Source organism: Dromiciops gliroides, chromosome 2 (genome assembly GCF_019393635.1).
Source record: "Dromiciops gliroides isolate mDroGli1 chromosome 2, mDroGli1.pri, whole genome shotgun sequence".
Lineage (NCBI taxonomy): Eukaryota > Metazoa > Chordata > Mammalia > Microbiotheria > Microbiotheriidae > Dromiciops > Dromiciops gliroides.
The window spans coordinates 573703358-573718092 of NC_057862.1; the positions used below are offsets into that span (position 1 = coordinate 573703358).

A 14735-nucleotide genomic window follows, 5' to 3' on the forward strand; every position below is an offset into this window, starting at 1 on the left:
TTTAGTATCTAATTGGAGATTTCTAATTTGTTCTTTTTCTAGCTTTTTAAGTTGCATGCCCAATTCATTAATCTTCTCTTTCTCTTTTTTTATTCATGTAAGCATTTAGAGCTATAAATTTTCCCCTAAGCACTGCTTTGGCTGCATCCCATAGATTTTGGTATGTTGTCTCATTATTGTCATTCTCTTGGATATAGTTATTGATTTTTTCTATGATTTGTTGTTTGGACCATTCATTCTTTAGAATGAAATTATTTAGTTTCCAATTGATTTTCATTCTACTTTTCCCTGGCTCTTTCTTACATGTAATTTTTATTGCATCATGATCTGAGAAGGATGCATTTACTATTTCTGCCTTCCTACATTTGACCATGGTGTTTTTGTGCCCTAATACATGGTCAATTTTTGAAAATGTGCCATGTACTGCTGAGAAAATGGTATATTCCTTTTTATCCCCATTCAATTTTCTCCAGACATCTCTGATGTCTAACTTTTCTAGTAATCTATTCACCTCTTTCACTTCTTTCTTATTTATTTTTTGGCTAGATTTATCTAATTCTGAGAGGGGGAGATTCAGATCCCCCACTAGTATAGTATTACTGTCTAATTCCTCTTGTAACTCATTTAACTTCTCCTCTAAGCACTTGCTACCCCTGCTTTTTTTACTTTAGCTGAAGCATGATATATTCTGCTCCAGCCTTTTATCTTTACTCTTTGTGTATTTCTCTGCTTCAAATGTGTTTCTTGTAAACAACATATTGTAGGATTCTGTTTTTTAATCCAGTCTGCAATTCGATTCCATTTTATAGCAGAGTTCATCCCATTCACATTCACAGTTATTATTACTGACTGTTTATTCCCCTCCATTATATTTACCCCCTTTGTACTTTTCCCCCCCTTCTTTCACCCTATTCCTCCTCACTGATATTTTACTTCTTACCCATGCCTCCCTCAATCTGCCCTCCCTTTTTATCACCCCCTCTCTTTTCTTTACCCTTTTCTCCCTTGCTTTTGTCCTCCCTTCTATCAGTCCCCCCCTTTCCCTTCCCCTTTTGCTTCCCTAAAGTATGAGCTAAGTTTCTTCATCCCAATGAACAAATATGTTATTCCCTCTTTGAATCAAATCTAATGAGAGTAGGGTTGAAACACTGTTCATCCCTCCTTTCTTTCCCTCTATTGTAATAGGTTTTTTTCACCTCTTCATATGATATAATTCACCTCATTCCACCTCCCCTTTCCTCTCCTCCCCATAGACTCCCTTTTTAACCCCTTAGTTTTCTTTGTATCATCACATCAAAGACAATTTATATTTACACCCTCTGTGTAAAGTCCTTCTCTCTGCCCAAGTACATTTACAGTTCTTAAGAGTTATGAGTATTATTTTCCCATGTAGGGATATAAAAAGTTTAACCTAATTGAGTAACCTTTTTTTCCCCCTCTGTTTACCTTTTTAAACTTCTCTTGATTCTTGTATGTTAAGATCAAATTTTCTATTCTGTTCTGGTCTTTTCACCAGGAAAGATTGAAAGTCCCCAATGTCATTAAATATCCATCTTTTCCCCTGAAAGAGAATGCGCATTTTTTGCTGGGTAATAGATTTTTGGCTGCAATCCAAGCTCCTTTGCCTTCTGGAATATCATATTCCAAGCCTTGCGGTCCTTTAATGTTGAAGCTGCCAGGTCCTGAGCAATCCTGACTGTGGCTCCATGATATTTAAATTGCTTCTTTCTGGCTGCTTGGAGTATTTTTTCCTTCACCTGATAATTCTGAAATTTGGCTACAATATTGCTTGGAGTTTTCCTTTTGGAGTCTCTTTCAGGAGGTAATCGGTGGATTCTTTCAATGATGATTTTATCCTCTGATTCTATGATATCAGGGCAGTTCTCCTTAATAATTTCCTGGAATATGGTGTTTAGATTCTTTTTCTGGTCATGGCTTTCAGGCAGTCCAGTGATTCTCAGATTGTCTCTCCTGGATCTGTTTTCCAGATCAGTTGTCTTTCCAATGAGGTATTTCACATTTTCTTCTATGTTTTCATTCTTTTGATTCTGCTTGACTGATTCCCAGTGTCTCATGGATTCCTTATCTTCCAACTGTCCAATTTTAATTTTTAAGTCATTGTTTTCTTCAGTGAGATTATGCACCTTTTTTTCCATTTGGCCAGATGAATTTTTTAAGGCATGGTTTTCTTCAGTGAAATTGTGCACTTTTTTTTCCATTTGGCCAGATGAATTTTTTAAGGAATTGTTTTCTGCAGTCAATCTTTGTGCTTCCTTTTCCAAGCTGCTGATTCTTTTTTCATAGTTTTCTTGTTTTGCTTTCATTTCTCTCCCCATTTTTTCTTTTACCTCTGTCAATTGATTTTTGAAATCCTTTTTGAGCTCTTCCAGGAAGGCTTTTTGTTCTTGAGACCAATTCACCTTCCCTCAGGAGGCTTCACATGTAGGCAATTTGAGGGTATTGTCTTCATCTGAGTTTGCATTGGCTTCTTCCCTATTGATACAGAAGCTCTCAATGGAGAGGGTTCTTTTTTGCTTCTTGCTCAATATTGCAGCTTATTTATTTATTTTTTAGGTTGAGGTCTGCTCTGGGGGCACCAGGGTCCCTGTTTTGGGCTTCTTATGCAGGGGTATAGGTGCTGTGTGACTGGCTTTTTACTCTGAAGCCTTTATAATGTGTGCAGTTCGCCCCCCTGCACTTCCTGTCTAAGCGCGATGCGTCTATGTGCCTGGATGCGCCTATCCTGTTCGTGGCCCTACCGTTGGCAACTTGCCCTCTCGGCTGGTGCAGGTAGGTTTTTCCACTGTCCTTCTTGGCCACCAGATTTTTTGAGCCAGGTTCCAGAGGCCTCAGTTGTTTGGCTGTGGCCCGCAGCTCCTGCTGACTTGCCCCAACCCCCTCAGCGCTGGGCTGCTGCCCTGTGCTGTGCCTCCCTTTTGCCTGAGTCAGACTGACCTTTTCCTGAAGTATTCTAAATTATCTCTGGTTGGAAGACTGTGTCTTTCTGTCTCTTTGCAGGTTCTGTAGTTTCAGAATCCGTCCAGAGGCTTGATTTAATGTTCTTTTTTGAGGGAACAGAAGAAGAGCTCAGGCAGCTTGCTGTTTCCTCTCCGCCATCTTGGCTCTGCTCCCCTCTAGAATTTCTAAAAAAAATCTTTTCTATCTTTTGCACTTTTGCCAGGTTAACTTTTATAATGCTTTGGGAAATTATTTTCAGTGGCTGCCCATTGTCTATAGAGAGATAGATAAAATATTTTCGAGCACTTGCTAGGTGCCAGACACTTGGCTAAGTAAACTCTGGAGATACAAATATAAGAAAAGGAGAGCTACAAATGAGGGAGGATATGCCTCAAACTATCCATAATGGTTTGGAAATGGTCAGGAAGTAACATGGAGTCCTAGTTTTGGGCAAGATAAGGCTAAAAGCTCACTGGGTGAGTGGGCAGCCATTTTCTTTCCTCTGGAAGACAATATCCAAAGGGTTTGAAATAAAAGTCTTGCCCTAGAGAGGAAGTGAGCTATTAGGGAAACCTGGTTACCAAGAAAGCAAGGAGAATGGAGCTGTTGAAATGCAGAAGGGTGTGTGTGTGTGTGTGTGTGTGTGTGTGTATGAGAGAGAGAGAGAGAGAGAGAGAGAGAGAGAGAGAGAGAGAGAGAGATCAAAGGTGATGGAAAATGCCAGCTTGGCATACCTTGCTCAAGAGTGCCACCTCATGGTAAGATTTGGAAAATGATTTATATAATATCCTATTAGTAAAACTTTCTTTAAGATACAAATAAATCAGAAAAAAATTCTAAAATGATATTAGTAACTATTAAATGGATATCCCACTTATATTATGAGGAAGAATTAAAACATGATTTAACAGTGTGGTCCTCAGCTGCTAAATGCTGGATATTATTATAATGAAGAAAAGTTTATGTGTCAATGATCCCTCTCAGAAGCAGGGAATGAATATTCCAAGGGGTGGGAAGCATGTGAGTGACAAGAAAAGCAACATTGGTTTTCCCAGTCTTAATTTCCAAATCTTTAAAATGGAGAGGCTGGAACATATGACCTCAAAAAATTCCTTTTTTTTTTTTTTTAAACTTCTGATTTGCAGATTTTTAAGGACCCAGTGCCTGGTTTATAAATTAAAATTAGTATGTTTAAGGGGAAATGGAGAAATAAAGCATATTTTGGAACAGAAATAGTCATTTTATTACTATTTAAGTTTTAGTTTATAATAAATATAACTCTAATTATGTTAAGAATTCACATTTATTTAAGGTTTCCAAAAGTGTTTTCTTTACAGCAACCCTGGAAGGTAAGAATTGCAGGTGTTATTATTTCTACTCTATACTTAGGAAAGCTGAGACAGAAAGCAATTAAGTGATTTGAAAATGGGAATAGAAGAAGATTCCTTTCAAAGCTACAGCTGGAAGAGAATTCTTGACCAAAACAGGTATTCAGAAAAGATCATAAAAACCAATATAGACAATTTTGATTTTATACAATTTTAAAGCTTTTGGAGAAAAAAAATTGATATAGCTAGAATGAGAAGTGGTAAATTTGGGGGTGGTGTGGGAATCTTTGTAACAAACATATGATAAAAGTCTAAATTCCAGGCTATACAGGGAACTGATACAGATATAAAAACCAGAATCCCCAATAGATAAGAGACTCAAATGATATGGACAGTTTTCAAAAGGAGAAATGAAAACTATAATCAACCACATGAAAAAGTTCTCCAAATCTCTAATAAGGGGAATGAACATTAAAATAACTCCAAGGTTTTATTTTATGTCTGTCAAATTGGCAATGGTGATAATACCAAAATAATTTTGGAGGAGCTATGAGAAGATAGGTACACTAATACACTGTTGGAATGAATTGGTCCAGAAGTTCTAGAAATAATTCGAAATTATGTAAAAAAGTTATTAAATTGTTCATACCCTTTGTTCCAATAATCCACTGAACATGTCCTCTAAGAAAGTAAAAAAATTCTAAAATGCCTCATATTTGCCAAAATATTAATAGCAGTTCTTTTGTGGTAGCAATAAACTACAAATGAAGCGGGTGCCTATTGATGAGCGGAAATGGCTAAATAAATCACAGCATAGTAACATAATATAATATTATTATACCATAAAAAACAATTGTTATAAGGAATTCAGAATAATATGGAAAGGCTTAAATGAACTTGTACAGAGTAGGGTAAGAGGAAATGAGAAAAAATAATATATATACACACACAACGCAAGTATACAATAGTAAATAAAAATAACACCAAAAAGCAATTGAACTTAGTTAACATGAAATGAGCAATATTCATTTCCAGAGGACAGATCATCAAATACTCCTTCCCAGTCTTGGTAGATGAGGTTGAGGGCACTAAGGGATCAGAAAATGAAGAGCAGAGAAACAAATGGTTGTTGTATTGCATGGTCTTGCCTAACTCTTTTTCTTTAGTCGAAGAAAGGGTTCAGTAGCAGAGAAAGAGGGGAAGCATTCCTCATGCTATTGATGAATTATACTGTCAGATATGGTCAATGGTCCATGTATTAATATTTGGATTAACTGTACTTCTCTTTAAAAGGGAGGGTTTTGTTGGACGGAGATATTGGGAAACACTAGCAGTGTTTAAAAAATCATTGACATTAAGGCCAAAAGGGAGTTATCTGATTTTCTGAGGGTCACGTAGCTAAGAAAGAAGTATTAGGGCGGATTCAAACTCAGGCCTTGTGATGCTAAAGGTCAAAAAGCAAGTCAAGACATTTTTCATTACATAACATAGCTTTTCTTGCTTAGCATTTATATAGGGTATTTCAAAGTGCTTTTAAAGTAAATTCAGTTCAATGATATTATTAAAATCATACTGTGTGCAGAAGACTGGTCTATTAGGAGAGATATATGGCTTAGGTAAGAAACAATTTCTTCATGGAACTTTACTAAATAATAGTAAGTATAAAATAATATGGAACATGATTAACACATTGTTCTTGTTGTTTAGTTGATTAGTCACATCTGAATCTTAGTGACCCCATTTGATGTTTTTTGTTTTGCTTTGTTTTTGGTTTTTGGCAGCAATATTGGAGTAGTTTGTTATTTCCTTCTCCAGATCATTTAACAGATGAGGAAACTAAAACAAGTGGGGTTAAGTGACTTGCCCAGGGTCAAACAACTAGTAAGCATCTGAATCCAGATTTTAACCAAGGTTCTTTTAACTTCTGGGTCAGAACTCTATTCACTGCTCTACCTAGCTGCCCAGATATGGACATTAAAGAGGCATAAATGCATGTATTCTTTGATTTGATTCCTTTCATAAACTTGGGGAAGCAGTGATTATTGGATCATGATCAATAGATATGGAAAATCAGGCTCCATGAAGTTGTTACTTTCCCAAGATCACACTTCCTTATGCACCTGAGCATTATCTAAAGGTGTGCTTTGTGTATAGTATAACGAACAAAGCACTGACCAGCTTCATAGTGTAGACTCTGGAATTAAAAGAACAACATTCATATCTTGACCCTTGTGTGACCTTGGTGTCATTTAACTTCCCTGGTCTTCAGTTTCCTCATCCACAAAATAATGTCTTGTGCTAGATTCCCTATTCATCCTCACTTCAATTTTTATTTACCTTTCATATGATAAAACTTTGAAAGCTCATGAACCAATGTATTTAATGTTTTTTGCCACTATCAGAAAAAATGGATATTTTCTCCTTTTCAAATTAGAATAGTCTATGTTGGAATGACTTGGTTTTTTAACCTTTTGATCTGGAACATGGAGACTTGGATCTTAAGATCATGACTGCTTTGACCTTTAATCTTCTTCCTCAGCATGCCATTCTGTGGGAACGGGTATGATGCTAAGCACCTGGGCTACCTCGTCCATTGAAGAAGTTGCTCAGGCTGCCCCTGATGGAACTCGTTGGATGCAGCTCTACATCTACAAAGACCGGGAAATCACCAAACAAATTGTGAAGAGGGCTGAGAGGAATGGCTACAAGGGCATATTTCTGACTGTAGACACCCCTTACCTGGGAAATCGCTTTGATGATGTACGCAACAGGTTCCAATTACCCACACATCTCAGGTACCTCTCCCTTCATTCTATTCAAGTCTCAGAATTTGTTTAATTATTCACTAGTTAAAGGGCATTGACTTTATTTCCAGTTGTTTGCTACAATTAAAATAAAATGCTACTATGAATAAGATGATTTTTGTGGGATTTTGTTCTCTCTGACTTTCTTGGGGTTTTGTGTCTACTAGTGGTATGTCTGGGTGAAAGGATATGAAGACATTAGTTGCTTTCTAAGCATAATTCCAAATTGCCTTTGAAATAATGACAGGGTCACAGATAGGACTTGAATCCCAGTCTTCCTGGCAGGGTTTTTATCCATTCTGCCATCAAAGCTTTTTGTTTTGTAGGGGTGCACTGGAGCATGCTCCTACTGGTTCATAAAAGCCTATGGTAAAAATTCCATTATGAGTATTTACAGTTTGGAAATTTGTTAAGACTACAAATTGGGGCTTGATTTATTGTTTTGTTGGTTGTTTAGACTTTTAAGGTGAATCTGAATTATTAGCATTTCCTCCATTAGGTAAGGTTGATCACAAGGTTTAAAAAATATGACATCTAGAGAGGCAGCTAGGTGGCACAGTGGATAAAGCAGAGACTCTGGATTCAGGAAGACCTGAGTTCAAATCTGGCCTCAGACACTTGACACTTATTAGCTGTGTGACCTTGGGCAAGACACTTAACCCTCAATCCCCCTCAAAAACACCCAAACAAACAAAAAGTATATTGGGCAGTTTTGGGAGAATCGGTTGTTAAATATTTACTAGTACATCCCTGTTATGGGAATAGACAAAATGTATTCAGAGTGATTTGGGGGGTTTGGCACTAGGAGCTGGAAGGATTAGAAAACATTTTGCATAGAAGGTGGCATTTGAGCTGAACCAGGAAGAAAAGTAGTGATTCTGAAAGAGGGAGGTGAGAAGAGAGTGCATTCAAAGCATGACAGACAGCCACTTCAAATGCATGGAAGCAACAGCTGAAATACTATGAATGAGAACAGTCAGAAAGTCTGTTTGGCCACATCTCGTTTTGCATGGAGGAGAGGATTATTCAGTAAAAATGAAAAAAGGTAGGTTCAGATAGGTTGTGAAGGGCTTTAAATGTCTATTTAATCCTAGAAGCAACAAGGAACTGCTAGATTTTATTGAGGAAGTTTGTAACATTGTCAGTTTTGTGCTTTAGGAAAATTAATTCGGTAGCTCAGTGGAGGATGGATTGGAAAGGGGAGAGACTTAAGGCAGGGAAACCAGTGATCACTTACCATCATTGTATATCAGGACAAGGAATGAGTAGGGATATTCTTGTGGCCTTGAGTACACTAGATGGTGGGAAAATTATTATATGTCTTTTTGCTACTCAAGATTATGTTTAATTTAATATTGTGTTATATAGTAACAGATAGATGCATATTTTATATGTGTGTGTATATATATATATGTATAGTGCTTTGAAAACCCATAAACATTATGTAAATATGTGTTACTTTCCATGGTTGTTTTTTTTTTTTGTCTCATAAATTTCTATCTTCACTTGCTACCAGGCAATGGATTTAACCAATAACACTAGAATATAGGTGTGTGTCTCTTGGCAATAGTAATACCTTACATTTGTTTATTGCTTCCCAGCTTACAAGTCTCTTTGTTGCTATGTATAGCACATATGTCAGCATAAACATAAGTGTATGTGGATAATTACATATTTTAGAAGGACAGGTAGTCAGAGGATCTGCAAGTCAACTGGGAACTTCTTGTATGGGAACTCCTTTCTCCCTTCTATGACCTTCTCTATAAGCTATAAGACCTAGGGAGTTACCCAAGATAATTAGAGGTTATCACTTGCCCATCTAGTTAAGAATAAGAATCTACGTCTTCCAGGATATCTTCTAGGATATTCTATCCACTACAAAAACATAGGATGCCATCAAATAAATCATACTTCTTCTACACGTACATGTAGGTACATATATGTATGTGTATATATTTACATATTACATATACACATCTGTACATATATTTACATGGGACAGTTAGGTGGCATAGTTGATAGAGTGCCAGACCTGGAGGCCAGAATACCTGAGTTCAAATCTGGCCTCAGACACTTACTGTGTGGCCCTGGGCAAGTCACTTAACCATGTTTGCCTCAGTTTCTTCATCTGTAATATAAGTTGAAGAAGGAAATGGCAAGCCATTCCAGTATCTTTGCCAAGAAAACCCTAAATGGGATCATGAAGAGTTGGACATGACTGAAATGTCTAAACAATGAACATGTATTACATATACACATACACTCACAATGCATGTATGTATATGTATATATAAACATGTAGACACCCACACATGCATGTATGTGTACATATACACATACATGCACACATACATATATAATCATTGAGACAGCATGATATAGAGGATAAAGGCATAGCCTTGTAGGCAGGAAGACCTGGCTTCAAATTTTGCCTTTGGCATGTACTGGGTCTGGAACTCAGGTTTTTTAATTGCTCAGTACCTGAACAAACTATTTAAGATGGTAAGTTGTAGAAACGTGGCTGATATGCATTTTTTTTTTTTTGGTGAGGCATTTGGGGTTAAGTGACTTGCTCAGGGTCACACAGTTAGTAAGTGTTAAGTGTCTGAGCCCAGATTTGAACTTAAGTATCTCCTGAATCCAGGGCCGGTGCTCTAACCACTGTACTACCTAGCTGCCCCCAATATGCATTCTTAAAGGGCCTTTTCTACACCAATGAATGCACAGATCTATACCATTTGTGTATATACATACTGTCATATATGTGGGGAGAGAGAGAGAGAGAGAGAGAGAGAGAGAGAGAGAGAGATTATAATGGATAGGGGCTGGACGTGTGATTTCACTGATTTATGAAGAAAATTGATGAGAAACCTTCCTCTACCAATGTAGGTCAGTACCTTCTTTGCAACTTCAAGTTTTAGGGATTGCCTAGAGTACTGAGAAGCCAAATGACTTGTTCAGTAAGCAGTATGTGTTAGGAGCAGCTGATTCACTCAGATAATTGAGCACTGGGCCTTGAATCAGGAAGACCTGAGTTCACATCTAGCCCCAGATACTGACTAGCTGTGTGACCCTGGATAAGTCACTTCATCTCTGCCTGCCCTAGTTTCCTCATGTATAAAATGGGGATAATAGTAACCTCTGTCTCCCAGGTTGTTGGGAAGATCAAATGAGATAATACTTGAAAAGTGCTTAACACAATACATAGTAAGTACTATATAAATATTGGCTATCATCATCACCACCATCATCTATTTGAACCTGAGTCTTCTTGACTTTAAGGCTGGTGCATTGTCTATACTGTGCTTTCCCTAATGTATACACATATGTATATTATATACATGCATAAATGCACACATAGAAATTTATACATATTTGTATGTACATAAAGAAATATACACACATAAATATACCAAGGGGGGAGGGAGGGAAGGAGAGAGAAAAGGAGGGAGTCTGAGACAGAGGGGGAGTGAGAGACAGAGACAGACAGAGAGAAACACACAGAGAGAGACAGAAGGAGAGGGAGGGAGGAGGCAGAGACAGAGAGAGAGAGAAAGAGGAGGAGGAGGAGGAGCAGGAGGAAGGGAGGGAAGGAGAGAGACAGAGAAAGAGACGGAGAGACAGAGACAGAGAAGAAGGAGGAGGAAGAGAGGGAAGGAGAGAGGGAGGAGACAGAGAGAGAGACAGAGACACAGAGAGACAGAGAAAGAGACAGAGAGATAGAGACAGAGAAGAAGGAGGAGGAAGAGAGGGAAGGAGAGAGGGAGGAAACAGGGATAGAGAGAGACAGAGACAGAGAGAGACACACACACACAGAGATTACAATGCATTTATCAAACATTTGGGCTGCAACTCTTGCTCCCTTTCATCTATGTAGGGTCATTCTCTGAGCAGTTGGAAGGGTTAGTTCTCTGTCCTTTCACTTTGTTCTTGGGCTCATGCCCAGATGACGTGAAGAGTTAAGAGACAAAGCCCCCTTTTATTTTCAGCTTTTTAGCAGAGTACCTAAGGCACCACAGCTTGTCATATCTCCCATCTGAAGATGACCGAATAATTAGTAACACATCCAGGTTACAGGGAATACAGGAAACACCCCGTAGACGCCTTCGCCCTGGCCCGTGAAGGGAACACTAGCTCTGTTTGTTACAGGCTGACGTGGAGGGCCAGCTCCTTCTGGTTAGCTACTCATGATACCACATCCAGCACTCACAGGCAGAGTTCACCATACTAATGGGAGGCACAGGCTTCCGTTGAAGTTACATACACCCAAAGAGCACATTCGTTACAACCTGATATGAAATCTGTCTTATTTCTGCTACTGACCTTATTCACAGGGGGTGAAGCCTGGCTTTTCAAATGTGAGGTTTGGCAGGCAGGGGAGACAGGAAATCCAAAAGAGAACGAAAGAGTCTGTAAAAAGCTGGTTTCTTCCAGGCTTTACTGCTTACATTCCACCCCACCTCCCCACCTCACATGTTAGAGGAAGAGAAGCCCCTTCTTGGCACCTGGGTGGGGTGGCAGGGTTCATAGCACTTGAGATTCTCTTTAATGCTGATCTATAGAATACATATGCAAGATGCATGTGGAAATTGGAATTGGAATGTGTTCCGGAGGCAAAGAGGATGGAGAGTCGGGGTTGTAACTGCTTTTGGAAGAAAGGAAAATGAAGTCAGCTCAACCAATTGATTCCTCAGGCTCTTAGGCAAGGGCCCTTTTCTTTCTCTACATCCTGTGGAGATTGTCCAAAGGTCTGAGAGATCCAGGGTTGGGATTGCGCTTTTAGGTCAACATCAGAAAGGTTAAAGAAGATGAAAAGTCTGATTTATGTCCCTATTGGTTAAGACAAAGAGAAAAATGAAATATCTTAGTTTTAACATTGGCCCATAATGATATTGGGCAGCTAGGTGCCACAGTGGATAGAGTGATGTGCCTAGAGTCATCTTCATGAGTTCAAATCCAGCCCCAGGCACGTATTAGCTGTGTGACCCTGGGCAAGTCAAGTAACTCTGTTTGCCTCAGTTCTTCATATGTAAAAAATGAGCTGGAGAAGGAAATGTCAAACCACTTCAGTATTTTTTTACTAAGAAAACTCCAAAATGGGGTCATGAAGAGTCAAACATGATTGAAATGACTGAACAATAAAATAATGATGTACTAAGTGGTACGGCCTGGAATTGTATCTTTACATTTTACCAACTATTCCATACTGGGAGAGTGGTGCTGTTTACTCTGATGGTAACCCAGGTTGGAAAAAGATTAAGTGGAGACAAACTCGAGATAGTTGCCACAAGTAAAGTCGTGTTATCTTTACCAACAGATTTAGAGGCTAGTGTCTTAATGTATCTCCGCTATATAGTTTTTGCTTTCTTTCTGTGTAGTCATCTTTTTTAGTACTACTTTGGATTGATATCAGTGCTTTTTTTTGGTGGGGGTGTGGGGGTGTTTGCATCTGTGATTTCATCAGATTTCCAATTTGAAATTCATTTCACTGATGTAGATCACAACTCATCTCTAAGTTATTCTTAGAGAATTACCGTGAGCAACAAGAGGTTAAGTAAATTTCCCATAGCAATGTAGTTAGTATGTGTAAGAGGTAAGACCTGAAACAAGGCCAGATTTCTATCTACTATACCAAGCTGCCTGTCAATACTCAATAGATGATCAATTATCCCATCATAATATTCACCCCAGACATCTCCAGGACATCTTCCCAAAGTCACATGCAACTCTTCTTGGCCCCCTTCTCTCCCCTCCCCACTTCCCCACCTCTTACTGTGGGGATAGTAATTGAATCAATACCACCATTGCTTTTGGAAAGGGTGTGTCAAATTACCCCACTCAACATTCCTGTAAATTCCTAAATCAAAACACCCTTGCTGGCTACCACTTCCTGTTAGATGTTGACTTCCCCTACTGGGTTGTAAACTCCTTGAAAGCAAGGATTGTTTGCATTTGCATGTTTATTCCCAGTTCTTAGCACAGTTCTGGGCATAAATGTTTTTTATTCATTTGTTCATTCGTGCATTCATCATAAGTATGTATTATTGAAAGGTGGTTGATAGAGAACTGGTCTTGGAGTTGGCAAGACCTGGGTTCAGGTTCTGCCTTTGATGCATATTAGCTGTGTGTCTCTGGGCAAGACATTTAGATCTTAGTGTCCCATAACAAATCTCTAAGGTTATAAATTGCAGAACAGGGGCAGACTTACATTGGTGGAGGGAGTTTCTTTGAGGAGAATCCTGCCCCGATATCTCAGATCTAGACAAAAAAAGAATGAAATACCCATAATTTCCATGATTATTATTTCTGCTGTCATGCAGTTATTTTTTGCCTTATTTAGGATTAAGGCAATGTCTTTAAAGGATTGGGTGAAAATTACATTTGGAGGAAATATTTTTTTTTTCAGAGCAGTCCTAGTAATGCTGAGGATTCTTATTACTTTTCTGTCTTTGAACAGGACCTGTGTGATCTGAGGTTTCAAACTTTTCTTGAGCAATCTGATCCCTCCAAACTCTGTCATTTATTTTAATATTCATCCTTTCCTTCCTAATGAAATTAAATACTCGAAAATCACAATTTCTTCTGTTCTTCATGTATACCATAATTCAAATAAAATGGCATCCATAGAAGCTTTCTGCAGAACCATTAGCAAAATGCTCCATCATGGATGTCTATAAAAGATATCTGAAAACTTGTTCTTGGCTTAAGACTTTGAACAAAGTTTAAGAGTAACAACAAGGTCCCATTGTGAACAGAAATTTCTGTAAGGCAACATTCATTCAAGTGTTGATCTGTATTTTACAGTCCAAGAAAAACAACAGTTATTTATATAATTTTATCCATGTTTCTGTTTTTTTCCTATCCATCCCCTCTCTCTGAATACCCCCTCCCCATCAAACCCTCCCACAAAGCTAGAGCTGAAAACCTGGAGCTTGTAAAGGGAGGGAAGCACACATACAGATGTTTTTGCTTTCTTTTGATTATCATAGCAACTAGATTGATAAGAGCTTTCTTCTTTCTACTTCTTCTGCCTCCCCTCCTCCTCCTCTTCTTCCTCCTCTTCCTCCTCTTCTTCCTTCTCTTCTTCCTCTTCTTCTTCCTCTTCTTCCTCCTCCTTCCTTTTCTTCTCTTGTAAAGAAAGGGCTATTTACGTGTTTCAGATCCCCAGTACCATTCTGGAATAATCAAGTGAAGATCCATTTGTTCATAGGAACATTCAGTCAATTGAATGGCAGAATCTAAAAATTGAAAGATATCCATAAGGTCACCCAGCGCATCAGTACCTGACCAAGAATTCTCTCTACATCATTCCTGATGAGTAGTTATCCAGATTTTGCTTGAAGAACTCCTGTAGAGGTGGGAGGTGGGGGATTCACTCCCTCCAGAGGCTTTTTAATTTGCTTTTAGATAACTCCATTTATTAGGAAGCTTTCCTTAGATCAACCCTAAAAATTCCTCTCTGCAAGTTTGACCTACTTTACCTCCTTCTGCTCACTAGGACCAGGAAAAACAAAAATAATCCATCTTTCATATAACAACCCTTCAAATGTTTAAAGAGATTAAAGAGAGCTATTTTGTTATTCCCTCCCCTCTCCCCCTGATCCCTGCCCCCCCATCCTACTTCTCTTTTCTAAGCAAAATATTC

The 14735-nt window shown here is 38.4% G+C and overlaps 1 protein-coding gene across 1 annotated transcript in view; it reads left to right on the plus strand.

The window, feature by feature from the left end:
* HAO1 (hydroxyacid oxidase 1) overlaps positions 1–14735 on the plus strand; it is a 75504-nt gene that overhangs the window by 35112 nt on the left and 25657 nt on the right. The window contains exon 3 of the mRNA XM_043982888.1: positions 6826–7081. Within this exon, the coding sequence (XP_043838823.1) occupies positions 6826–7081 (256 nt within the window). The remainder of the gene's footprint in view (positions 1–6825; positions 7082–14735) is intronic.